We start from the raw sequence: 25,787 nt of genomic DNA, 5'->3' as shown, positions 1-25,787 counted from the left end.
AATGATACCCTGATACAGGGACCCGCCCATGCGCTCTCCGTCTGAGAATGGCATAATTAACTGTAACACTATGAGACCTAAACCTGCATCCGGCGCAAGAAAGAAAAGGGTCAGTTGCTGACGGGCGTCCACTAGCTCAAAGTCATATGATTCGTTCATAGCTTCCGTCATTGTAGAAGGGCTGAAGCTATGCTACACAATCCACCCATCCACGTCGAATTCGCCAAACCAAGATTGCCCAGGATGATGCAGCAGCAGCAGAATTCCATCTTACCAAACCATGATCCAGTACGAAACGTTTACTACTGCCTTAGTCCACCTCGCCAAGTCCACAGTCCGCTCAAGGATCAATCCTTGACACTCAGCCACTCATGTTTCAGCGCGTGATCAGCCTTCAGTCGCTTCGCCGGGTCAAACTGAAACAGCTGATACAGTAGATCAGCCATTAGCTTCCGCTCCGCATCTGGCGTCTCCATGTAGCCCCGCATACCTGGATCTGGGTCATAGATGCCCCGTCGTTCCTCAAGACACTTTTCAAGCGAAAAGGTGCTGGAGTCCCGATTCCACTTGGCCTCGTCGTCAAAGAAGTCCTTCCTCGCCTCCCACTTGTCCCACATTTCAGCAGGGGGCTTGCCAAGCGCGAGTACCATCTGGTAAATGAGCTCGCCTGGCTTGCCGCTGAAGAGTGGATTCTGTTGTCAGATCTCGAAGAGCGTGCAGCCGAGGGCCTAGAGATCAGCGGCTGGTGAAACCCCCCCAAAGGAAGAAGCTCCGGTGGAAGACATTGGCGCGGAATACCAAGACGTGCCGGGGGCGATGAGAAGCAGAATGACTCGCCGAAGTCGACGATGGTGATCTGATCAGTCAGGTAGGCCGACTCTGTGAGCCTAGTCATGTCGGCTTTGGGAATAAGGTACTTTGGGGATGAAGTTGGGGGGTCTCCGCCAAGTTCATATCGGACTGGGATCTTCTCTGGCTCCTCGATGAGAGAGAACAGCTCGTCCTCGGAAATATGGTCGATGTTGGTAAGTCTAATGAGGATATTGGCCGCGCGAAAATCTGCGACGCTATTAGTCTCTCATATAAAGTAAAGAGAAAGAAAGGCTTATATACCTCTGGCAAATCTGGCTCTTGCGCAAGTAGCTTAGACCTTGGGCAGCTTGCCGTGCTATCTTCTGAAGAGTAATATATAGGTCGTGCCTCATCCGAATCCAGAGATTAGGCGACACAGGGGGCCCAAGTAAAGAAAGCACAAGGCATTGGTGCAAACCGTTAGGCCCGTGGATGATGAAATGATCTAGTGGTGATAGGATGAACTCGGCGCCGGGAATGCTTTGGTCTAGCCGTGATAGGGATAGCTCTGGGATATCCTCGATACTTGCTACCCATGACCTTGAGGGTGATATAACGGTCCTGTTGAGTGTCGCGACATAGCTACACCGTGCCATAGCTACTATAGCTAGGCTTGTGTAGGATGCGATACCGATTAGATAGGTTAAGATACTCATTAAGGTGCATGGGATGGTAGCCGCCTTGCTTATACCTATGAAGCCCCTCAACGTCCTCTTCTAGACAGTTAATGTATGTGCCTTGAAGAGTTGCCTAGGGATGGCGGTGCCGAGCGGGAGGGCGATTCTGGGGTAGGGTTTTAAGATGGCTTGCCCTCTCATCCTGGGGCGAGCTGTTGGGAGTTGGAAGGCCGCTGCCAGTGTCGGGCATGGTCAAGATGGTCGGGGCGCCTTGGGGGCCTTCAGATGGGTCAAGGTTGTGCGAAAGTTGCAGAAAAGTCCGAAGAGAGGGAGGAGATGGTGAAGATGCCTCGGAAGGATGCGAGGCGTTGCAGGTGAGGTGAGCTGCACAGCAGTGATGAAGGAGGGTGACTATCGAATGAGATCATGTTGTGAAATGTAGAATGATTCCTGTCAGCCGAGGCAGGGAGAGGAGGTGAGGGAGGAAGCGAGAGAGATCGCCGGTTGCATGAGAAAAAGAGGAGATGCAGGAGAGTTACACCATAGTTACAGTGAATGCCGACAAGGAGAGTGTCTAATGTGGGGCTAGCGGCACACAAAGCGATTGTCAATAGCGATTCGGCTGGCCTAACGCTCTAACTAGTAGCCCCTATCCCATTCGAGAGCAGAATGCTTGACCACCATCACTCAGTCCTGGTATACTTGCAGTTCTGTCTCCAAATAGGCCCGTACCGAAGAATCATCAGGGGGATCAAGGTAAGAGTTAAGCTGAGGGCTCCAAAGCTAGTAAATCCCCAACCGTAGCCGGTATTTTCAATCAGAAGTGTCGTCAAGAGCGGTAAGAATGCCCCCGCCAAGCACCTTATGACGATGACTCCAGTCAAAGCGGAAGCTGAGTACAAGCCGCAGGCGTCCACGACATATGCCATTATCGGGAGGAAGGCCAGCATTAGAGACACGCGGATCCACACAACTGACAGCATGAAGAGGCTCAGCGGCAGCCTATACTCTGCACACCAACCATACAAGATTACAGCTGGGGCTAGAGTGAAGGAGCCAATGATGCTTATCGGCAGACGGTATTCAGGTAGGCCGACCCCGTTATTGGCCACTCGCAGCTTGATGTAGATATGATCCACGGACACGTTGCAGAGGAGGATTCCGATGAGGGAGCCCAGAGCTTGGAGAGATAAGTTAGCTAACTTGCACGTAGTTATTCGATGGCTGTTTCCTGTCTTACCGTTTGCAAAAAAGGAGCATCCTGTCGCAGCTGGTGAGAGACCATATAAGTCTTGAAGAATGCTCGGGAGCGTCACAGCTACAAGGTAGAAGTAGGAAAACACGACAGAGCCGAATAACGATAAGGCTGCCAAGACACCAGAGCTGAAGAGCACCGCAGCAGGACGCATCATGGATGTTCCCAATCCGGCACGGTCCCTATCTGAACCCAAGCTCTTGGTCAACTCACCGACGGTGGACGTGGTCTTGGCTCTGTTGACCAGCCTTGCTCCCCTTCGCCGGAGAATCGTCACCTTGTATGTCTCCCGAAAGGAAATCAGGTGAAGTAACTCGCAGAAGCTTGCTAAAGCAACGCTTACCCAGAGCACAGAACACCATCCCAGACTCTGTGATGTAGCACCACTGAAGGCGGGTCCCACGGCGCCGCCGACCAGGGGGGCAAGCATCATCAGACTCATTGCTGTTCCTCTCTGCTCTGGTGCAAACATGTCGCCGACGATGGCCGGACTCAAGACGTTGGTCGCCACCGCCATACCCGTCAGCGCACGCGAGGTGATGAGAACAATCGTGGTCTGCGAGACGGCCGAGAGCATCGTCGCCATGGCCAGTAGTATGGTGCAGATATTTATCAGGGGCCAGCGGCCGAACATCTCGGACAGCGGTGCAATGAGAAGGGGACCTGCAGCCTCGCCCAATTCCCATATGGTGACCAGAGTGACTGCAGCAGACTTGGTTCCCCTTCCTCCGCTGAGTTCATCGACAATGCGGCTCGCAACTGGGACAACCGAGATGCAGTTGAATGTTCTTGTCGTCCTATCAGCTCGGTACCAAAAGTAATGCTGCACAGGCGTTGCATCAATTGTCAGACTAGGCACATTGTACTTACACCATGAAGCTAGTCAAGGCTAACAAGGCCACGATTTTCCATTTCAAGGGAGGTGGCCAGTCAAGCGGATTATCGGGGTCACCATCGGGGTCAAATCCGATCGTTCCGAGAGAGTCTTTGTTCAGAAGGTCGCGTCGTACCCTATCTACTCCAACAAAGAGAGGAGTAATCTCGTCCGGAGCCGGTGAAGCCATGATGCCTTGGATTGTTGGACAAATCTTTTTGCCTACCTTCTCGGCCTTGTCTTAAGTTGAAGAGGGAGAAATAGCGCGTCCATGGACATTCGATGACCAGGCCTTGCCCCGGAGGTGCTGGCTAACCTACAAGCCCCGATTCCCAAGTCAGCTTGTTCCCGTCCGGTGTCATCCCGTCCCGCGGTAACTGCTTATCCATATCCAAGACATAGCGGCGGGGCCAATGAGAATTGTCGTTATCGGTCCGATGGAATGCCGGCGACGCAACTTGTGAGACGTGTCTCACACTGGGTAAGGAGGGAGATAGATCGCCACTTGAGTGCAACACACGTAAAGAGATATCGAGTGAACGAGCCTGTGACGTAATCGTGGACCGGAGAAAGTTGCATGGAGCGGATCGAAACTGGTCAAGACCAGGAAACCTGACGTCGATGAAGAGCTGCTCGAAATTGATATCTTGCAGGCACTTGACCACTCGTGACGGCAAGAGGGAGACGGCCAAAGCCTGGCAGATAGTTCTGGGCAGTTCAAATGCTTCTGAGATGGTTGGGGTGGCATTTCAGCCCGACATCCGACCTATGATAGCCGAATCGAGATGGGGAATGGTAACGTTGCTGGCTGGTCTAGCGACTCTCTTGTCTCATTTAGAGCCGATTTCTCTTCTCTCATTATCTTTTCCTTGTCTCGTTCTTTCCGCTCCTGTCGTCCTGCATTGTTGGAAATTAGAAAGGTCAAGTCGACAGGATAGGATGGAGGGTCAGTGCTGATCCCTGTACACGGGACCGAAACCCAGCACGGCTGCGATCCTGCGACATGGCGCTGAGACACGGGAAAGGAAAGATGCTCAGCTTCGCACTCATCTCAATACTGCTGTTATTAAATCGTCTCTATCGCATCAAATGCATTTGCATGACGAACTGGGCAGCAACCTGGCTATCCGGACAACCCAAAAAGACTGCCGTGTGGCATGAATTACCATGAGTCGCTCAGTACGCATGTGTCGTGCAGCAGCAGCGGCTTATCGTATTGCTCACCACCATCATAGGGTTGAACAACTCTGAGACACGCAGCAAGTATCAACCCACCCGAATGAACCAAAGGCTCAAGCCCCCCACGGGCCAGGGGGAACTCGTGCAGTAGCTCTATGATCCAGCCAGGTACACTCACGATAGCAGTCACACAAGAACAGTCACTTAGCGTGAGGAAATAAGACAAGAAGGAAAGAGGCAGCAGATCGCACATGATGGAAACAGTGATATCCCCTCATTTAATTGATTGTGCAACATGACATGCCTTCTGTAACCCTCACCAGCCCGCTCCATGCGCCAAGTGTGATGTAATAATTCATAAGATGCCTCTCGAAGAATCAATCGAGTTTCATGCATATTGGAGTAGCATTGGAGGTGTATCAACCTACTCTTAGCGATTCGGGAAGCCGTAGTGTGGATTGAGGTAGATTGTTGGATGGTGTAAATTGTTTCACCACAAGCTTCCAATTTTTTAGGGTCAGAATCTACATGTCATTGGCTTTTAAGAGACGATTTTATTTTGTAGTATATAAATATGAAGGCGGAGGTGCCTGGTGGCTGTTGTTTCGAGTGTATGTATGGTCGTAGCTGGGCATATCATGGTAGTGGTGTGCACCAGAGAAGCGCAAGTGGAACATACCTCTTCGTTGCCCCTTGGTTCCCACTATTGAGTTTTATCTCTATTTAATTATACATTTATAGTCCACTTGATACGACGGCAATGATTAACGGATTAGGAATTACTAAATATAAACCCAAGTAAGATGCAGACCTTCACCTGGTCGAGTATCCGCATGCCCCGAGTTGTGGAAAGATTGGCTAACAACTAAAAATCCCGCTGACATCTGGCACCCCGAGATGGTTACGCTCGAAGTGCTTACTAGTTGGGACTTGATGCAGCATACGTAAAGCCCAACGACTCGGCCAAAGTTCCAGCATAGGGAGGGAATGGCTTACTAGAGTACTTCAGCCGCGTACCATCAAGCACCAGCAGACCAAGAAATTGCTGGAAAGTCTTTTGAATGAGGATGCCCAGGAAAGTTGGATACGTACAGCGACTTCAAATAGACTCGGCGAAGAGGCGTCAGTGATATAAACTTTTCAGACCAGCGCAAGGACCTTGACTACACCCCTCCTCCAGAGACCATCCACAAGATCCTCCATCAAGCGGCTTTTTACAACAGCAGAAGCAGCCCAGAGGCGGACTGGAATGCTGAAGTTTACCATCGAGTTCTCGAAGCAGCCTTAAGGCCTTTGCAAGGGCCCGGAGTAGACCAACTAGTTGATTTTAGGCTGAGGTGAGTCCTTTTGTTGCAGATGCCCATCTCCATGTTGGCCTTCACGTTGCTCATTTGTGACTTTAGTACTACTGCGGCTTTGATCAAAGAGTACCATGCTCCTGTTTCGGCCACCAAGAAAGTTGACTTTTGCATCTACGTCTTGCCACTCGGAGCGTTTAACCACACCAACTTGAATTCCCTTTCTGATAGACCCATTGCAGTAAGCATCGAAACTAAGAAGACTGGCGAAGGCTGGGAAACCGCGGGGCTACAGATGCAAGTGTGGAGTGCCGCACATTGGCAATTCCTGCGAAAGTTTTTGGAATTGAGACAACGTGCATCAGACGAGCTATCGAGAATAGGACAACAAACGATAGGGGCTGCTGCAGCTGACCCCGAGCCAAGTCCCATCGCCGGCTACGAGCTCCCCGACTTCCTGCCTGACATTATCATTCAACGGCATGACTGGCACCTTGTTATAACGACGGGTGAAGGGGACAAGACCATCTTTTGGCAGAAGAAAACATTTGGAAATACGTCGAGCTCAAAGGGAATTTACCAGATTATTAGTACTTTGCAGCTCTTGCGCCGATGGGTACAGGTTGAATACTAGGCATGGCTGCAACAACTGTTGCGAGAGTGGCCACGATGTAACGGACAGCCCCTTGTTTTGTAAGCATAAGTAGAGACCAGCCATGTCTTGCTATAGAAGATATATTTGAAATACGTTTTAAACATATCATTATGTGACTTGTTACTGGCCATAAAGTACACGACGAGTGAATAAAGGGTCACATGAGAGGGCTAGACTGCATTGCGGCACTCCTACTATTAGATGGATACTCATTAATGAGAAGTCAAACGAGCAGTACCGCCTTTGTATACCTTGGTACTAAGCCTGGACCGGCTTCCCGAGACTGTCATTAATTGTGGCGTGTTCAATCCGGCTTGGCCAATGGCTACCTGCACGATTTGCCACACAGGGCTGGTTTACACAATAATACCCTCTCGCCTCTTGCGAGCTAGCTGGATGGCGGGCGCAATCCTTAGATTCTCGCACTAATAGATAGTGCTCCGCCTGACTGGGCATGCACGAATGCGCCTCTTCGCTTCGCCTAGCAATCAGGTGTCATTGCTGAGCTGGGTCCAGGAAACATGCCTGTGGCAGAGGTTGTAATCATTGTAATCTAGGCGATAACAGCGAGTTGATAAGAATGCTGGTACGGAGCGGAGCGGCTGTGGCGGAAAAGCTATTGATGAAGGGCTCCTGGTGAGGTGACGGGCCGAGATCCGTCCGTCTCCATTTCAGCGCGGAGTCGGGAATTGAGATCCCTTCCGGAAATCGGCTGTGTAGGATTCGAGGTCCTCAACTAGGGGGCTACTAGTGTGGCGAACCGAACTCGGGATAAGTCTAGAAAAACAAGACAGTTCCCCCACCTGAATCAAGGCATATGCACTTTGCCTACAGCACCTAGGGATTATCTTGTCTTGTCAAACTGTGTTCATACTATCCCGTCATGACTCAAACATCCTCAGCAGATGCAAAGGGCCATCAGTCGACCAAAGAGATGGATAAAATCGAGGCTGGCATCGGCAACCCTGCCAACGACGACGTGGCCAAGGGCAAGGTCCAAGACATCATTCTCGACACAATCAACGCCGCTGATGGCCAGTACACTAAGGCCGACTACAAGAGGGTTCTCTGGAAGATTGATCTTGTTCTCCTGCCCCTGATGTGGCTCTGCTATGGCACCCAGCAGGCGGACAAGACGTCCATCTCCACTCAGGCAACCTTCGGCATGCGAGAGGACACTGGGTTAGTCGGCCAGCAATTTTCATGTGAGTGATGCCCAGAGTCGCATATCGGTCCCTACCTGCTGCGTGTGGCGGATTGCCGAGACTGACTTGTCAAAATTCAGGGCTAAGCACCATCTTTTACATCATGTACCTTGTCGGCGAAGCTCCCGGAAACTACCTGATGCAGCGCTTCAGCCTCAACAAGACTTTGTTCATCTGCATGTTCTGCTGGGGAGTCATTGTTCTCTGTATTGGCTTCACGCACAATTTCGCCCAGCTCATGGCGCTCCGAGCCCTTCAGGGCCTCTTCGAGTGCACCATCTCCCCAGCCTTCCTCCTCATCACGGCCTCCTTCTACGTCAGCCGGGAGCACACGATGCGATCCATCATCTGGGGCACTTCGAACAGCGGAATGGACATCCTCACACAGCTTGTCATGTATGGGATTGGGAAGGCTGCCAAGGCAAGCCCCAGCAGCTTTGGTCCGTGGCGATACATCAGCATTTTCTTGGGTTCTTGGACGATCATCATGTCTTTCTGTTCGCTGCTAGTGTTGGGAACGCCCAATGAGGTTCGCTGGCTGTCAAAAGAAGAGAAGCGCATCGCAGCCGCCAGAGTCGTCAGCAACCAGACCGGTACCAGCAGAGAGCAACAGAAGGAGTGGCGTTGGGATCAGGTCTGGATCACATTCAAGGATCCGCAGACCTACTTCTTCTTCTTTACTGTCATCGTCAACTCCCTTCCCAATGGCGGAACCACAGCCTTTGGTAACCTGGTCTATGTGTCCTTTGGCTTTACCAACCTCGAGACCCTCGTCAAGGGCACCATTCCTCAGAATATCGTCACGATTGCTTGGTTTCTGTTTGTTGGCTTCCTGACGCTGAAGAAGCCGAATCTCCGCTGTAAGTGCTACCTTTTTTCTTTTTTCAAGTTGGCCTGTGAATGGTAAACTGACGTGAATGTGTAGTTATCCTTATGGTCGTCTCGACCATTCCTGCCTTTGTCGGCATGCTGGCCCTGGGACTACTGCCCAAGGATGGCATGTTGTGGACTCGATGGGGTCTTTACCTCATGACTGTGATTGGTCGCTTGCCTGGTCTTTTGATCTGGACCTTGCTCCCGTCCAACGTGGCCGGCAGAACCAAGAAGTCGGTGACTGGAGCCGTCATGTTTATTGCGTACTGCATCGGCAACGCCATTGGCGCCCAGACCTTCCAAGCCAAGTGGGCGCCCCGATACGTCCCCTCTATGATTATCTGTGGAGTCATGTATGCCTTGGAATGCGTCTTGTTCATTTTGTGGAGGTTCTACTGTGAGTACCCTGAACCTGCAGATTCCGTCGCGTTTCCTGACAAATGAACAGATATTGTGCAGAACCGTCGCAGGGCTAAGCTGGTCGAAGAGATGGGGTTGACACCTGAAGAGTCTGCACACCAGGGACAAATCAACGGAGAAATGGACGTGACAGACTGGGAGAATATTCATTTCAGGTACAGTATGTAAAAGGGAGACAGTGCAAGGGTCGATATGGAAGACCAAGGATTGGAATCTCGAGGTAGGACCAGTCCTGGTTAAGGTGCTGGGTTGTGTAGAATGGGCGTGGTGCATATCAATTCAACAATCATCAAGGTGCGGCGCGTTGTCACGAGACTGCCAAACTTTTTGTCGAGATTTATTATAATAGAAATATTGCAGGGTGAAAAAAAAAAAAGGGACAATATCACTGCGCCATCTGACGTGTGCACGAAATCTCCGAAACTCTCCATTGGGACCATATATCATCAAGGTCCTCACTTCACTTCTACCTTAGGAGTACGTTACGTAATTACAACGTCTTGAAAACAAGGTTGGATTACAATTGTGTCTTTTGCTGTTGTGGCTGATGGCTTCTCGTTACTCTTGCAAATAGTAATGAATTAAAAAAAGAAAGAAAATGGTTAATTACCCTAGAGGTCCTCGCGCACTGAGGAGATAAGCAGTTCAGCCCCTAGCCTTCTGCAGCGTTTTTGACTAAGAGGAGATAAGCAGATGGTGGTCTCCGTCTCCGGAAAGGAATTCAGAGAGGGGCTTTCTATCCATGACTCAATCGTGGCTCTTGGTCGCAGTCAGACTGACTCGACCGCTTTCATATCCTTATCTTGGTCAAATGGCTCAAAGAAGGGATGCAGTGTGGGGCTGATCCTCCGCGAGATCAGGGCGTCCGGGGTAGATACCAAATATTAGCGCCCAGAACCTCCTCTTTGAACCTTACCCAGTGGCTGGTTCTCTTCCGACGTTATAGCCGGTACCCGACCGCCCGCAGAGGCGCCCCACATCCGTCTCTGCAATCCAGGCTCTCCGGCCGGATGCCGGAAGAGATCCGGCCGCGTCGGTATAAAATCATTTCGAGGTTTGTGGTTGGTTACCAGGCACCAATCAAGCCTGGATCTTCCTTGACGAGCTCCCCTCCATTATCAACATGACAGCTCAAGCAATCCGCGCCGCCCGTGTGCTTCCCAGCAGTTCGTCGCAGCTGATCCAGGATGGAGTTGTCCTTGTCCAGGGTGACCGGATCAAGCTGGTCGGGCAGTGGGCGACCCTGGAAAAGGACCTTGAAGGTGTGCCTGTTAGAGATTTGGGCGACGTCACTCTTATGCCCGGTTTGTTTGATTGCCATGTTGGTCACGCCTTTGCTGTCGGCCCCAGATTCACACACTCACAATGATACGTAGGTCCATCTTCAGCTTGACCCCAGCGGAATAAACACTAGCACTGAGGTTTCCGCTACAGATGAGGAGCTCATCCCATTCATGGCAGTCAACGCCTCACGGCTGCTAGATGCGGGCGTCACCACCGCGCGCGACCTGGGATCTCGTGGAATGACGGCTATCCTTCTTCGAGACAAGATCAAGAAGGGCGAAGTCATCGGCCCTAGACTTCAGTGCGCAAACGCACCCCTTACGGTCGAGAAGGGTCATGCCCATGCCATGGGTGGTGTTTGTCGTGGTGTTGAAGGGGTACGTGCAGAAGTTCGGAAACGACATGCCGAAGGTGCGGACCTGATCAAGGTCATGGCGACTGGAGGTTTCATGACAGCAGGCTCTCACCCCTCCAAAGCCTGCTTCTCTCTAGAGGAAATGACTGCCATTGCCGATGAGGCGAGGCGACTTGGCATGCCCGTCACCACTCATGCCACAGGCACCGAAGGAATCGAGAGAGCAGCCGATGCAAGGTTCAGCTCGATAGAGCACTGCGCCTGGATCACGGAGAGTGGAAACGCAACATTTGACAAAAGGGTAGCTCAGAAGTTGCTTGACAACAAGTTGGCTGTCTGTCCTACGGTTAGCTTACCTCCCCTCAACCCCGTATAGCTCTAACCTGCTTTGAGTAGATGAACACAGCCTGTGTTGAACACGACTACTTCTGTCCTTGGGATAAAAGAGAGGTTATTGTATCCAACCTCAGGTCCTTGCGTGATATGGGAATAAGGATAATGGTCGGAACAGACGCTGGCATCGGATTCTGCCCTTTCGAACGCTATGCCGATGGACTCACGGTTCTCGCAGATGCGGGCTACACGCCACGGGAGATCATCGCGGCGGCGACTGACATCGCAGCCAAGGAGTGTGGACTGAGCGAGGAGACTGGTAAGCTGAAACCTGGGTACGCTGCAGACCTAGCGGCCTTTTCTGGGAACCCGCTTGAGGACATCAGGGCCTTCGCAGAACCAAGATTCGTCATGGCATGCGGAAGAGAGCACAAGGAACTTAGGCCAATCCCTCCGGTGGGTGATGTTTCGGATGCCAAGACCATGACGTTGCAGGTTCTTCGCCGAGGTGCGGGCTTGCAAACCCAAGCATAGTATAGTGGTAGATTATAAGTATGACCCATAGATCTTCTATGCACAATGGCCTCCTCTCCCACCCGTCATTATTAGAAACTCTTCAAAGAGCGGGACCATACCGCGATCGCAGGCCAGCAAAAACTTAGCATTGACTCGGGACTTAACTTGCCCTTCGTGTGCGCCCCCAGGTTGTTAACCTCTTTGCGGTTATCCATGCCACCCGAGCTGACACTTATTGCGTCGAAGTCGTCTGCAGAGATACTGCACCCTAAAACTTCTCGTTCAAGTTGTGAACTCTAGAGTGAATCAGCGCTCCTAGTTCGATCAGGACCTCTTCGCAAATCGGAATGCCGGGCGAACGTCACGGTTGGCGCTCTCGATGGCCTGCCGATTAGTCCTGCAACACTGTCCAGCACACCCAAGGCGCGTATGCATTATCATTATCCGGCGCCAATCCCCAGCTCCTGTGAAGCAGACCTCACCGTCGGATGGCTGACCGCAATAAGTCACCAGGCCAGTGTCTGTGCTTGCTGCGTGAAAAGACGAGAGAATACCAGACAACTGACGGTCAAGCATTACCAGCCGACGGATGTCTCGGCGCAAAAGCCCGTCTCGGCGCCTGGGAAACCGCAAGGTCCGTCTCGGCATCTAGGGGAGCGCAGAGTTCAATAGTGCAGCAAGATTGGGAACAGCTGGCCTTGGCTCAACTGCCGGGCGAAGTAGAACGGTAGTGGTCCGGTAGCATTAATACGCGACGGCGTACGGACCGCTCGGCAGATCCTAGTGGATCCTCCTGTCAACGGTGTCGTGCTCTTCCGTAGCCCGTGTTCGTCGGCTCCCACGGACCGGCCGACCATAAGTCTCAAACCACAGGCAATTAATAATCAGGCCGAGGGTCTAACGATAGGGCCGAAGTTTAACGCCGACGGCGTTTGAGGCTCAATGGTCTGGAAGGGGGAGGCGACACAGTATAAGAGCTGAGGTACACCTAACGCCCGGGTATCGTAAGTTGCTTCACCACGCAACCAGATACGTTGGATTTCCAAGCAGTCTTGCATTAACCACGCCCACCACCCTCCATATACGACCCGCCCCCTTACGAATACGATGTCCGAAGAAACCCTCCCACAGAGATGGGTTGCTGCCTGGTCCGCCGACGATCCGGCCGCCTTTGCCCATCTGTTCGCCCCGAATGCTATCTACATCGACTACGGTTCCCAGCTGCACAGAACCCGAATGGACAACCACCACAAATCATGGCGCAAGGCCATCCCCAATTTCACGGCGGTGCTTGACCCGTCCACGCCCATTTGGTGGGCCAAAAGCGACATTGTGGACGGGAAAGCCAGGACGAGCTGCGCGTTCAGAGTCATCATGAACGGAACATTTTTGGGGTCCCTACCTCTGAAGTCGGCGACGGGAAAGGACTGGCACATGGTGGCAATGGTCAGCATGGAGATCGAAGATGGGTTGATTGTGAGGCTGGGGGAATTCTACCGGGATTCCTTCGAGAAGGGTGTGCCCGAAGATCAGTTTCTGAGAGACGTGTAAATCGCCAGCCGGCGGAGCCCGCAGAGACAAACCGACCTAAGAGTAATTATTATAATAAGAAAAGTAAAAAAAAAAGATAAAAAAGACATATAACATAAAATCAAGTTTCCCAGGGGTTCACGAGAGCACTACGAGCTTAACAACTAGCTGTTCTTCCTCATCGGAGGGGTTAACCCCATGCAAGGAAAAGCTAACCACTTCCTCTGATACTCGGCCGAGAAGATCCCCTATAGCATAAACAGATATGTTATGGAGACCAAACGACTTTACAACGTCCTGGACAATCATCTTCGATCTTCCAAGTCAGGTTACATAGTCTCGCTTGCCGACTTCGGTTTGATCGGCTGGGTCGATTTCGCAGGTTTGGCAGGGGCTGACATCGACCGGTTTCCAGCTTTGAAAGCGTGGGAGGAGCGGTTCAGCGAGGCATGAAAGCACCCAAGCCACTCGACATTAAGGAGACCTTGAAGGATGAGGGCAAACCCGACGCCCTAATAACTATTGTTATGAAGTTCACCAACGACCAAAATGATGCGATACACGAGGAGCTTCACAGGGATATTTGATATAGCAGTATTTCTGGTTTATGAAAGCAAATAAACTAACGCCCTTGCGTTTACCATCGCCAGTAACGTTTCAGCAACGAGAGAGTCACGTGCAAAATTTGAGGATTTCCTCTAAGCATGCACGCCCGCCTCGCAAGCCAGAATTTCTAGCATCAAATGACTCAGTTCAAGCAGTGAGGTGCAACGAAGGGTTTCCAAATCAACAAAAGCCCCTGATGGAGTAGGCGGGTTAAGTAAGTGACTACTTCGGGGGACGATAAATACGTCGGCGAACACGAATAGGATTTTCAATTCGAAACATCCCAGCATGAATATCCAACTGTCATAGAGAAAACAAGGCAGGCCATATCTCCGCTATAAAAGATTAAGAGGCGAGCCCCAAGCGTCTCTAAGAGGCATAGAATCGCAGTGATTAGATATCACTTAGTATTAATATAGCTAATAAAAGATAATATTTCTAACACGATATATAAATAACTAAAGTAATAAAAAAAGTATAATATTTATATTCCTTTATTACTTATATAATTAAGTTTCTAAATATTTAACGTATATAATAAGCATACGCCGCATCTAAGTATACACCGCATTTTTCCCTCTTATATTAAACTTTCTAGTTAATTAATCAATTTCTACACCACGAATAATATTAGACCCAAATACCAAAGCTAAAACCCTTCTTGCCCTTTAAGCCCTTCAAAATAACCTAAAACTAAGTATCCGATGCGCCGCAGGAATCTATAAGATTAATAAGCGGCGGTTATATCGTCGCAGATAAGGGATTTAATCGCGACGTAATTAGATCCCTAAGTCACGCCGACTATTTAATCTAGAGGAATAGATTATAGTATAGTTTATTCTCGACCTAGATTCACGAGGATTTCCTCCCCGATTACGTGCTATTAAAGAAATAACTAATTAATTACTCGCTAACCGCGATGCATTACCTATCGGTAAGCGCTAGGCTTATAACTTTATTACGCGATATAAAGAGCTTAAGACTTATTTCTTTTATAAATATAACTACTAGAGAGCTAAATATAAAGATCTAATTATTATTTATAAGTAGTTTTAGCTCGTAGCAAATATAATCGCGAAGTATAATATTTAATTAGATAATATTTAGAACTTTAATAAGACTAGCTTTCTTATGGGCATAATTATAAGTAAAATAGTTATTATAGGTATAGAAAGGCATAAAAGACTAAAATTAATATAGCCTAGAAGCCAGGAATAGATTATAGTAATTTAGGCGATTAATATAAAAGGCTAAGTGATCTAGCTATTTATTATCAGTATAGGCTAATATTACCTCGCTAACTAGTACTAAGAGAGTAACCTCCTAGGCGATTAGGCTATTACGATAACCTAAAATAGCTAGACTAATAATAAGATTGGTCTTAAGTGGCTTAAGCACTTTGACCGGTATATAGCTAAGCGATTAAATAGTCGCTATTATCTTCTAATCCTTAATAGCTATAAAAGTTACTATTTTATTGCCTTTAAGAGGTATTACGAGGAAAATAAGATTATTACGCTTTATATACCACCTTATTTATCTTATCTACTTTAGCCTCTTAATATTAAGTGCTTTAGCCTACTTAAAAAGACTTATAGCTAAGAAATAAAGCATCTAATTAGATGCTTTATAACCTATGTTTTAAAAACTAAGTTCTTTCTAGCCTTTTATACCGCTTATTAGGCTACTATAATAAAAAGAAATATTAGATTAGCCTTTAGAGGAGCTAGGCTTATTCCTCTTAACCTAGAAAGTATAGTCTCGAAGCTTAATATATAGCTATAGACTCTAATGCCTGCCAAGGAGGTAATTAGCCCTATGAACCCTTGGGTCTCAAAGACCTTAAAGACCGTGCTTAAGGCCTAATCTTAGTCTAAATACCTTAATAAATAAATTAGGCGGCATTAAAGTAGCTCCCTAGAGTTAATTCTAAGAGCTCTTAAGTCCCTTGCTAAGGGAACTATAGTAATAATATATAAGAATGCCTTATTAAGGGCTAAAGTCTAAGACCTTCGGCAAGTAAATAAAATACTAAGCCAGCGCCGGAGGGCAAAAAGAACCTAATTATAGAGAAGAGGGGTAATAATAATAGAGGAAGAAAGGCAAGTAATTAATTAGATAGATAGTAATACATAGGTAGTAGCGGAATCGTCGAGAAGTGGTAGTTAAGGAAGGTCGGCGCGACCGGGGGTTTAGCGCTATAGTATATACAGAAAGACTAGCTATAATACTAGGACTTATTAAATAGTGATTAAGACTTCTAGCGAAGAGTATAGTAATTAGTTTTAATTAATTAATTAGTTTATTATATTTTTACTATGGTTTTTAACTTAAGGGTATAAGAAAAGTATAGTATATACTTAATGCGGCATATACTTATTATATATATTACTTATAAATATTATAATAATAAATAAGAAAAAATATATAAAAAGAAATAACTATAATAAATTAATTTACTAACTGAAATTATAACTAATTACCTATAAAAAGATACTTTATAGTAATTAATACTTTATAAGATAAAGTAAGTAATAATTAAGAGTCTTATATTAGCTTAAATATACTCTGAATTAGGTGTAATAATTAAGAGGTAACTTATAAGTTATGATTTAATAAATTAAGAAAGAGTGCTTAGAATAATAAAATAAAATCAGATCGAGCGTATGGCACTATTGCTAATATGGCTTCTATCTTTTTACAATGTATATAGAAAGCCTCCGCTCTATTTAAAGGACCTCCCAGAGAGCAGATCGAGTAGAGCTGTCTAGTGACGGCCTCCGCGGGCAGCGAAGGCCGAAATAGTGAGACCCATGGGGTTACCCTCAATAGAAGCCCAACGGAGAATGGATTAGCATGCCGACGGAGGAGTAGACTTGTATACCAACGGAGATGCGACGTGTCCGTTCCACCACATGGAAAACTCGGGTCCCGACTCTAGACCGAGGTCTATCTTATTAGCCTTCGAAGCATTTTATTCTGGATTAGCAGGGCATATTTGGCGTATATCTCCGCAGGACTTAAATGTTAATCCCGGGTTTGGATTTTTTGTACCCACATAGACTTAAGCTCTACTGCCATCTTCTAAACAGGCTTATCGTTAATAGATCCTAAGGCGAATCTAGAAAGGGAATTAAGTTAATAGCTTCGCAAGAAGGCGTATATTTGTTGAATTGGGCCCTGTACGCAACAAGCTCACGTGGAAACCGAATGAGCAAATTAGCCTAATTAGGTAAGAAGGAGGGCGTGTATCGTGCACGAGTGGCGATGACCTTAGACAGTCAGATTAAACCCAATAAGAACAACAACACAATTGTAGTCATCTTCGTGTCACACGTGCTTTCCGATACTAATAAGCTAGGGACCATGCCGGCCCATCTCGTATAGAAGTGCCGAGCCGGACGAACTAGGTCCGCCGGAGACTAGTAAATGCTCGATCGGACCGCCGCGAAGACCGAGGCCGACGACTTCACAGCTAGTATTCGGATGGCAGCGCAAAGACTCGAACAGCTCAGACTGTATAAAAAGTCGAGCCTACGTCCTAGGGCGAAGAAATCACAAAGCTGCAATCACTTGACTGTTATACAAGCAAACGCCATCATAATGGTTCCTCCCGCTCATTTCGTGGACGTCATTATTGTCGGTGCTGGCCTCAGCGGCCTTCGTGCAGCGACTGAGCTCCACTCAGCTGGACTCTCTTACGTTGTTCTCGAAGCAGAGGATCGTGTTGGAGGAAAGACACTTTCTGTTCCTGCAAGCTCCAACGGAACCGGTCTGGTTGACATGGGGGCTGCCTGGATCAACGATAGTAATCAGTCTGAGATGTTTGCCTTGGCTGAGGAATTTGACTTTGATCTTATTGTGCAGAGGGCTGAAGGTGACTCTCTCTTCCAGGATGAGGAAGGTAAAGTCACGTCGATTGAATACGGGTTGCCTGGTGCTGTAAGTGTATCGATTCTGAAGCTGGGCATTGCTGATCTGATTTCATAGCTTACGGACGAGCAACTCAAAGACGCCCAAGCTCTGATGGCCAAGCTATCGGAGTATGTCGACCGATCTGATCTTCAGAACCCTCATCTTGGCCCTGATGCCAAGCGCCTCGACTCTTTGACCGCCTTGGAGTTTGCTGAGAAAGAATTCGGGACTGATCTCTCTAAGATGCTAGTCACCACTTTGACTAGGGCGATTCTTGGTGTGGATGCAGACGAACTCAGCGCACTATACCTGATTGACTATGTCAAGAGTGGTACTGGGTTAGGGAATATATCGTCGGATCTGAAGGACGGAGGCCAATATCTACGAAACCGCCAGGGTAAGTTCTGACACGACTATAAGCAACTAAGCTGACGGTATACCCAGGCAATCAACACTTCTCAACGAAGCTGGCTGAAAAGCTCAGAAAGGGCAGCGTCAAGCTTTCCACACCTGTCACTCGTATTACACAATCCTCAAACGGATGCACAGTAGAGACCCGCAACAGACAACGGTTCTACTCCAAAAAGGTCATCGTCTCGGTCCCGACATCCCTATACCCTCTCATCGAGTTTCAACCCCAACTCCCGCGAGATAAGAGAGAACTTGCCAAGTCGACTAAGCTGGGCTACTATTCCAAGACTGTGCTTGTGTTTGACAGCCCCTGGTGGCGTGACGCTGGTCTATCTGGCGTTTTTACTTCTCCCAACGGTCCTATTGTGTTTACTCGAGATACTTGCGTCCCCGAGGATGAGCAGTATAGCATCACCTGCTTTCATGTTGGTGGGCCTGGACGAAAATGGTCTGCCTTGTCTGCCCAGGAACGACAAGACGCTGTCTTGAAGCAGTTTAATGCCGCATTTAGCAGCGTCGTTGATCATATTCCCAAACCTATCAGCATTGTCGAGAAGGAATGGACAAAGGACCACTGGTTCCAGGGTGCCCCCAGCCCTGTTATGTTGCCTGGTACTATGACGGGAGCGGGAAAGTCTATTCGTACTCCTTTTAAGAACATTCACTTTATCGGTACTGAGACGGCTTTTGTTTGGAAGGGATATCTGGAGGGAGCTGTTCGGTCTGGTGACCGGGGTGCCAAGGAGGTGATTACAGCGCTAAGCAAGCGGACATATAGTCTTTGACTTGACTATTACTGACGTCTGTATTGGCGTCTCTGTTTCATTCTTGATATGTATTTTAGATAAACTTTGCTGAAGAGCTGACTTATATACCAAATGATATATATACCCGATATACATGAGGTGCCCAGATCAACGCGGTTAACCACCAGACTTGGCCATAGAAGATGGGCGCGGTATACTGGGGCTTAGTCACCAGTGTTGCCATGTATAGATGATAATCATAATACTGAATTGTATATGGAATATGCAGCCGCCTCCCTCAACAAGCTTTGAAAGAAAAATCCAGCTTGACGTCAAATGTTTCGCTCCCAGGCCAGAATGGTGGACCATGTTGCTCAGGCGGATTCGAGAGTGCTGGTTGTCGAGAGGGCATGGACCTGTGAATCTGTATGGCAGCAGAGATCCATGAGGCTACACGGGCGAAATACGAAGAGGCGATGGCGAACCCGAGGTGGAGAGGCTCTTGACACTTCGGCGCTGGCAGAGCTGGGCATTTGTACATCGGCGGACATTTTTGAGGCGACACTGGGAAACCACAGAGTGTCGAGTGGGAGTGGGAGTCGTCTAGGGAGGTCGTCGGCGGTGCGGAGGAGTAATTTCCTAGACGTGGAGCGCACCATACAAGACCTGACCGTGTCGAGGTCTGAATAAGAGAGGGTCGAACTGGAGGCTTTCGGGAAGACTACAGATCCAGGCGTCAATCGGCTGCTGAGAAGCCTGTTGCTGTACGGCTACCGTCAGACGACGTCGAGGGAGAGCCGGTTGGCCATGCGGCGGAGTTCGGTACGGGGTCCCCGCGATCTGGTTCACTCTTAACCCGAACGATATCACGAATCCGATAAAGGTCAAGCTAGCGACATACCGGACCCGCGAGGCTAGTGAAGCTGAGGAATTTCTGACCAGCCTGGATCAGGCATACAAGAGGCCTCGATTCGCGATATCGGACCTCCTCAATTCGGCCACCTTCTTCCATAGGGAAATTTCCATATTCTTTTAATATTACGCGAGGGTTAGGAAGGATTTGATATTCGGGCAATTCAGCTAATCGTGTAACTTCTAATTAGTGGCCGATGACCTGGAAGTTGAACGTCGCGAAAGAACGGCGATACTTAATTTCTTCCACCGCTGTACCAACAAACTACGGCCTGTTGTATACTTTTCCAGGGCTTCTGTGATTGGAACCGCTTCTTCCAGGTAGCTCCCCCAACATCGTGACTCCCGTCCATTACTTGTGCAGGAAGATTCATGGCATGAGAAACAAGCCATACAAGGCCGTCCCATTCGTCACGCAATTGAGTCTCCGTCGCCGTGGCTATTCATGCCCGTGTTTTGAACGTAGCCAAGTCATCGGCCTAATTGGACCCGAACAGCTCGGCTGGCCCTGAGCAGGACCAATCGGGAGATAAAGGTAGAACGAGCTCCCTGGCGGCGCTGTCGAGGGCCGAAAACCGAAGACCGAAGACCGAAGCAGGGGAGCCGGGCTGATGGGTCACCAGGAGCACCGAGCACCGAGCGCCATAGACCGAGGGGAGAAGGAGAGTCGGAATAATCGAATCCGTCGACGGAACTAATACTCAAAATAAGTGAGTACCGCTTAGTAGTCGATGGGTATTGAGGCCAGTTAAAAGACATCAGCTGTAATAACATGAAGAGACAATGAAGGTTGGTTTTTGCTTCCACATTCAACTGTATTCCTGACCGAGTCAACCCTCGCCGAACGTCAAGCCAAAATAGAGACCCGTGTTCGCTGATACAATGGCTGAGCATGCGGCCTACACTCGCTTCGCCTGCATCGGCGCTGGTTTCTCCGGAATTGGGCTTGGGGTGCAGCTGAAGCGATGGTACAACCAGGACGATATATGTTTCTTCGAACGGCACGGAGAGCTTGGCGGCACCTGGTGGATTAGCAAGTATCCTGGTAAGTCAAGCTTGAGAAACACGTCCTAGCACTGGTCCCTAATGCCAGCTCAAAGGTTGCGCCTGTGACGTTCCCAGCGCCTTGTATAGCTATTCATTTGAGCCGAACCCGGGCTGGAGCCGACTCCTGGCCGACAGCAGTGAGCTCCACCGGTATCTTCGGAATGTTGCCGACAAGTATGGCTTGATTAACAAGATGACCTTCCGGGCTGACGTCAAGAGGTGCGAGTGGATCGAAGAGCGTGCCCGTTGGAGGTTGACCGTCCTGGACCTCGAAACAAGAACTGAATTCTTCCATGAGTGTCAGTTCCTCTTCTCCGGGGCAGGTCTGCTGGTGAACCCACGCGGGTTTGATGTTCCCGGCGCTGAGAGCTTTTCCGGGCCCATCATCCACTCCGCCCGCTGGGATAACGATGTGGACTTGGCCGGCAAGAGGGTCGTCCTGTTCGGTAATGGCTGCACCGCTGTCCAGATTGTACCCAATATTCTCGGCAAGACAAAGCACCTCACCCAGATCATCCGCTCCAAGCACTGGATCCTTCCGTCTTTCGACCGGGCCATCGGACCGGTGGCTCAGTGGATGCTTCGATATGTTCCGGGGGCCAACTTCGTCCTGCGCCTCGCCGTCTACCTCTTCACGGAAAGCGAAGCCAAGGCATTCTCCATGACCGAATCGGGGCGGAGATTTCGGGAACGGTGGCAGAAGGTTTCCGAAACGTACATCAGGGAGACTGCGCCGGCTAAATACCACGATCTGTTGATCCCAGACTTTGAGATCGGCTGCAAGCGCCGCATCTTCGACTCGGGCTACGTGGAAAGCCTCCACTCGGAGAACCTGACGCTGACCGACGACAAGGTTGTTCAAATCCTGCCGGACGGAGTGCGCACGGAGAGAGGCTTTGTTGAAGCGGACGTGATCGTGCTGGCGAACGGTTTCGAGACCAACCATTTCCTGAGTGGCGTGGAACTGGTTGGCAGGGGGGGCAAGACCGCCACGGAACACTGGGATGAATTTGGAGGTCCTGAAGCCTATAATACCACCGCACTCAGTGGGTTCCCAAACTTTTTCATGATGTACGGTAAGTGGCAGGTAGCCTTCCAGCATGGCAGTCTCATGCGAGACAAATCGAGGCTCAACCTGTTTTTCTGACACTGACAATAGGGCCGAACTCCGGCACTGGTCACACATCGACCATCATTAACATTGAAAATGCCATCAACTTCGCGCTGCGGGTCATCAAACCCGTTATAGATGGCCAAGCAAGCATTGTCAACGTCAAGCGAGGCGCCGAGGAATGGTATTCCGACCGAGTCCAGCAGAAGTCAAGAGACACCGTCTGGTACTCTGGATGCGTCAGTTGGTATTTCAAGACAACCAAGAACGGACAGAAGTGGAACTCCATGATCAACCCCCTTTCTCAGGTGCAGTTCTGGTTTCAGAGCTTGTTTCCCACCTGGGCCCACTGGGAATATTCGGTACGTCACTGGGCGCCCAAAGAACTTATACTCGGAGATGACTAAATAAGTACAGGGGCGAATCCAGCCCAGACGCAGACGCTTCGGGCAGTCCTTGGGAACTCTAGCCAGCCTCGCGGTGGGGCTCTACGTTGGCCGTCTGCTCTACCAGTCTTCATATACCCAGCCCTGCATCAGGGCTTTTCTGGCCCAGCTTTCATCGAGGCTTCCAACGTTGGAGTCACTGAGGAGTGTATTATCCGTCAAGCAGCTGACTGCCACTACTTGAATAGGAATGAGAATTGTAAAGCTTTCAAATACAGCACGATTATCTATTTGATCCAAGGTCACATGTAGTTGGTTGAATCTTTCAATTGCAAGAGCTCTGCTACCCCTGAACTCTCCCTGTTCCAGATCTCACGTTCCGTCATTAGTGCCATGGGCATCTGATGTCCCGAAATTTGATTGGGCCCAAGTAGCAGGGGTTTGCGCGGGGTTGCAATGGCAGCAGCCCCGAGGCGCGTAATAAGGTTTACTCTCGGGTCCCGCGGGCTCCGTTGTTTTGGAGACTATGCTTAAGATGGAGAACCCCATGCTTGCGTCCCCCCCGTGCCGAATCCATCAATATCAGAATGTCGACAAACCAAGTAGAAACGGTGGTGAGAATCAACAAAACTTGCGATCAATGCAGGAATCGTAAAGTTCGATGTATAAGTATGACTCCAGCCTGTCCACCAACTTCTCTCTCTCTCTCTTGCTCCTCACCCTGACACGCCATCTGTGTTTGCAGTCCCGGATGCGCCGCGCGGCACAACTCCAACATGTGTCTCCTGTGCCGTAAGACATCTTCAGCAACACATATTTTTGAGGATTGGTGTGGTCTGACGGTCTATTTGTTAAAGAGACGAGATGATTCTTGCCACTTCAGCCGTTTCAGACGCAAAGTCCAGGTGAAAGGTTTTGACAACTCCTAGACATCCTACCTAGTCCAAGGTCCTATACCGCTAACATACGGCCAGTTGCCGAGTCCCTTTCGGGAGCCTCATGCGCACAGCCTCTTCGAGCGCTCCCCAGCGAGGCATACATCGATCGCATACTGCAGTCTGGCCCTCAGGATCTTCTTCTCTGCCACGAGCCGTTTGTAGTAAAGGTGAGTAATGGTAAGTAGCCCTAGCGTTAACCATTTTCACTGATCACGCGTTCCTACTCAAACCAGGCTCCTGATAAACAAGGTGGGCTTTACTCTCAGGGCCTGCACGCACGTTAGGATGCTCACAGGCTTGTAGTTCCGAGCTCCGGCTTCGCCTTTTTCTCTGAACAGCGAGTCAATTCGCTCATGGACAGGTTGAAGACGCCTCGACTCCGGGATCTCATTGAAACCCTGGATGATCTCATCGTGGAGCGGCTCAGTGTCAAGAACAATTCTCGCTGGAAGCCCATCCACTTTAGGAAGCCAACGCACACCGTGCCACTCTCGTCGGAAGAAGTGCACTTATTCGTTCAAGGTGAGCTTCAGATAATCCCCCACTGGCCTGCCCTTCTGGCTAGCACGGGGACTCCAACAAGACTAAACATAACAAAAGCATACTTCACACGGGTTCATCCTTTTCATCCGTTCCTCGATAGGCAACAGTTCCAAGATCATGTTTCGAGCCCCGGCCTTGACCAGCTTCTTATAGACAACCCGGCATTTTCTGCACTTTATCATGCTGTGATGGCATTGGGAAGTCAGTATTGCCAAGAGGGCAGTTTCGAGCCTGGGGTTGGCAAGGCCTGGGAACTGTTCCAGGTGTCCCTGGGACACATGGCGGACCTCATTGCTCCAAGGGAGTCGTTTGAAAGTCTCCAGGTATGCCATCTCCATAGGTGCAGGGACGCTTGTTTGATCTCATTGCTGAAAACCTCCACCTGAGTAACTAGGCGTTGACTGCCATGGTAAGCTCTACCTAATAGGGGTATATGTTTGTCTTATAGATCCTAACAAGAATGCCCACAGTCCATATTCGCGAACAATATCTGCTGTATCCAACTCGAGGCCAGGCTAGTTTCTCAGGCCGCACGGATAGCAGAGAGCCTCCGGTATCACAAGTCCTCCCACGCTCAACCTATGCACCTAAAAACCTTTTGGGTCATCTACGCAATTGAAAAGCAGATCAGCTTCCAAAACCGGATCAATTCGGTGCGACAGCCTTCTTTTGGCATGGCTCTTCCAACCCCAGCTGACTAGGGATTGCAGATAATCTCTGATGACGACATCGGCTGCATGGTTCCTGCGACTCCGGAATCGCATTTCGGGGAATTCAACTGGTTCTTGTCAACAATCCGCTTTGGACGGCTGTTGACCATTGCATACCAGTCCCTGTTCTCGTTGAGCGCCTCGCTGCGATCCGTCGAGTCATATCTCGCTGCCATTCACCACGTCCGTAACCTGCTGGAGCAGTGGAGGCTATCAATCCCCGCCGAGTACCAGCCTGGTGGCTCCGCGCGTTTTGGAAACGTGTTCGATCCCAATGAGAAACTGGTTGCCCTCCAGACGCACTTCTCATATTACCATCTTGTTATTGGTCTCGAACGGCTGACCCTCCATCTTGACAAGGAGGAAGGCCCAAGGAAACAGGACAGCATGCTGAGATTAATGAATACAGCTAAGGCCATCGTTGAACTGACTCGATTCATCGACTTGGAGCCTCACGTGCCCTTATTGTGAGTCTGAACCACCTGAAGCATACCTACCCAAAGTATTGACGCTTTGATTCAGCATAAACTGCCTAGTCCCGGTATCAGCTCTATTCATTCTCTTTGATTTTGTGATTCATAACCCCAACCACCGTGAAACTAGGGCCAATTTGTCACTGCTAGATTCTATTTCTGGCTACTTTAGCCTTGTGGAGTGCGCCTCAAAGGGAGGACTTCCAGCTGGCATCCTCTCTGGATTCTCCAGTATTGCCAGGGAGTACTTCTGCCGGGTCAATGAAGTGCGGCCTGCTGATACCCGGAAGCAAAGAGAGCCCGCCAATTCAGGGGTAATACGTCTATTCCGGACCAACATGACACGGAGGGATTTGATATGGCGTCTGAGGCAGATACCATTTTTGTGGTAAGAGAGTCAATCATTCAGTGTGTGTCCGGTGACTAGTGTATATATCTAACTTTGGCTCCAGGAGAATCCGACTCAATTAGAGCCTTTAGGGGGCACTCGAGACTTCTCAAGCGGCTCTATAGAGGAGTTAAGCAGTTCACATTCCTTGAACTACCCTACCCCTTCTTTTTTCGATACGGCTGCCGAAGCTCCGATGCTAGGCTCAGGAGATTTAAGGGGCTTGTTTGGCTGGGTGTTTCCTGACTCTGATATGAACGATGTTGAATTTGAAGTAACAAACTAGAATGGCGATTAAATAATTCAAGCCCGACACTTATGCCTTACATTAACGTAGAAATACCTTTCAATATAA

The 25,787-nt window shown here is 49.4% G+C and overlaps 7 protein-coding genes across 7 annotated transcripts; 6 read left to right on the top strand and 1 right to left on the bottom strand.

The window, feature by feature from the left end:
* Positions 1 to 347: 347 nt before the first annotated feature.
* Positions 348 to 3,788, bottom strand: MRS44_017408 (uncharacterized protein; the record flags this gene model as incomplete). The annotated part of the gene is made up of 6 exons (XM_065617798.1): positions 348 to 678; positions 753 to 1,067; positions 1,114 to 1,434; positions 2,202 to 2,649; positions 2,710 to 3,521; positions 3,595 to 3,788. 6 exons carry the CDS (start codon positions 3,786 to 3,788, stop codon positions 348 to 350), a joined length of 2,421 nt encoding a protein of 806 aa, XP_065473870.1.
* A 1,563-nt stretch (positions 3,789 to 5,351) lies between these two features.
* Positions 5,352 to 6,709, top strand: MRS44_017407 (uncharacterized protein; the record flags this gene model as incomplete). Its single annotated transcript, XM_046271749.2, has 3 exons — positions 5,352 to 5,388; positions 5,922 to 6,114; positions 6,181 to 6,709. The coding sequence occupies 3 exons, from the start codon at positions 5,352 to 5,354 to the stop codon at positions 6,707 to 6,709; spliced, it is 759 nt and encodes a 252-aa protein (XP_046124916.2).
* Positions 6,710 to 7,613: 904 nt separating this feature from the next.
* Positions 7,614 to 9,396, top strand: MRS44_017406 (uncharacterized protein; the record flags this gene model as incomplete). Its single annotated transcript, XM_065617797.1, has 4 exons — positions 7,614 to 7,935; positions 8,016 to 8,795; positions 8,861 to 9,205; positions 9,257 to 9,396. The coding sequence occupies 4 exons, from the start codon at positions 7,614 to 7,616 to the stop codon at positions 9,394 to 9,396; spliced, it is 1,587 nt and encodes a 528-aa protein (XP_065473869.1).
* Positions 9,397 to 10,351: 955 nt separating this feature from the next.
* MRS44_017405 (uncharacterized protein) lies at positions 10,352 to 11,734 on the top strand (the record flags this gene model as incomplete). Its single annotated transcript, XM_046279754.2, has 3 exons — positions 10,352 to 10,549; positions 10,605 to 11,213; positions 11,264 to 11,734. 3 exons carry the CDS (start codon positions 10,352 to 10,354, stop codon positions 11,732 to 11,734), a joined length of 1,278 nt encoding a protein of 425 aa, XP_046124918.2.
* Positions 11,735 to 12,823: 1,089 nt separating this feature from the next.
* On the top strand, positions 12,824 to 13,699 carry MRS44_017404 (uncharacterized protein; the record flags this gene model as incomplete). The annotated part of the gene is made up of 2 exons (XM_046281701.2): positions 12,824 to 13,263; positions 13,510 to 13,699. The coding sequence occupies 2 exons, from the start codon at positions 12,824 to 12,826 to the stop codon at positions 13,697 to 13,699; spliced, it is 630 nt and encodes a 209-aa protein (XP_046124919.2).
* Positions 13,700 to 17,455: 3,756 nt separating this feature from the next.
* Positions 17,456 to 18,963, top strand: MRS44_017403 (uncharacterized protein; the record flags this gene model as incomplete). Its single annotated transcript, XM_065617796.1, has 3 exons — positions 17,456 to 17,794; positions 17,843 to 18,164; positions 18,212 to 18,963. The coding sequence occupies 3 exons, from the start codon at positions 17,456 to 17,458 to the stop codon at positions 18,961 to 18,963; spliced, it is 1,413 nt and encodes a 470-aa protein (XP_065473868.1).
* Positions 18,964 to 20,718: 1,755 nt separating this feature from the next.
* On the top strand, positions 20,719 to 25,042 carry MRS44_017402 (uncharacterized protein; the record flags this gene model as incomplete). The annotated part of the gene is made up of 10 exons (XM_065617795.1): positions 20,719 to 20,881; positions 20,937 to 21,959; positions 22,043 to 22,356; positions 22,468 to 22,639; positions 23,355 to 23,495; positions 23,622 to 23,840; positions 23,919 to 24,184; positions 24,256 to 24,270; positions 24,332 to 24,514; positions 24,572 to 25,042. The coding sequence occupies 10 exons, from the start codon at positions 20,719 to 20,721 to the stop codon at positions 25,040 to 25,042; spliced, it is 2,967 nt and encodes a 988-aa protein (XP_065473867.1).
* Positions 25,043 to 25,787: the final 745 nt, after the last annotated feature.

Source organism: Fusarium solani (genome assembly GCF_023522795.1).
Source record: "Fusarium solani strain SB1 chromosome Unknown bctg00000013, whole genome shotgun sequence".
In the NCBI taxonomy this organism is placed as follows: Eukaryota; Fungi; Ascomycota; class Sordariomycetes; order Hypocreales; family Nectriaceae; genus Fusarium; species Fusarium solani.
Note: the sequence above shows the minus strand (reverse complement) of the source record. Positions and strands in the feature narration are given on the sequence as shown.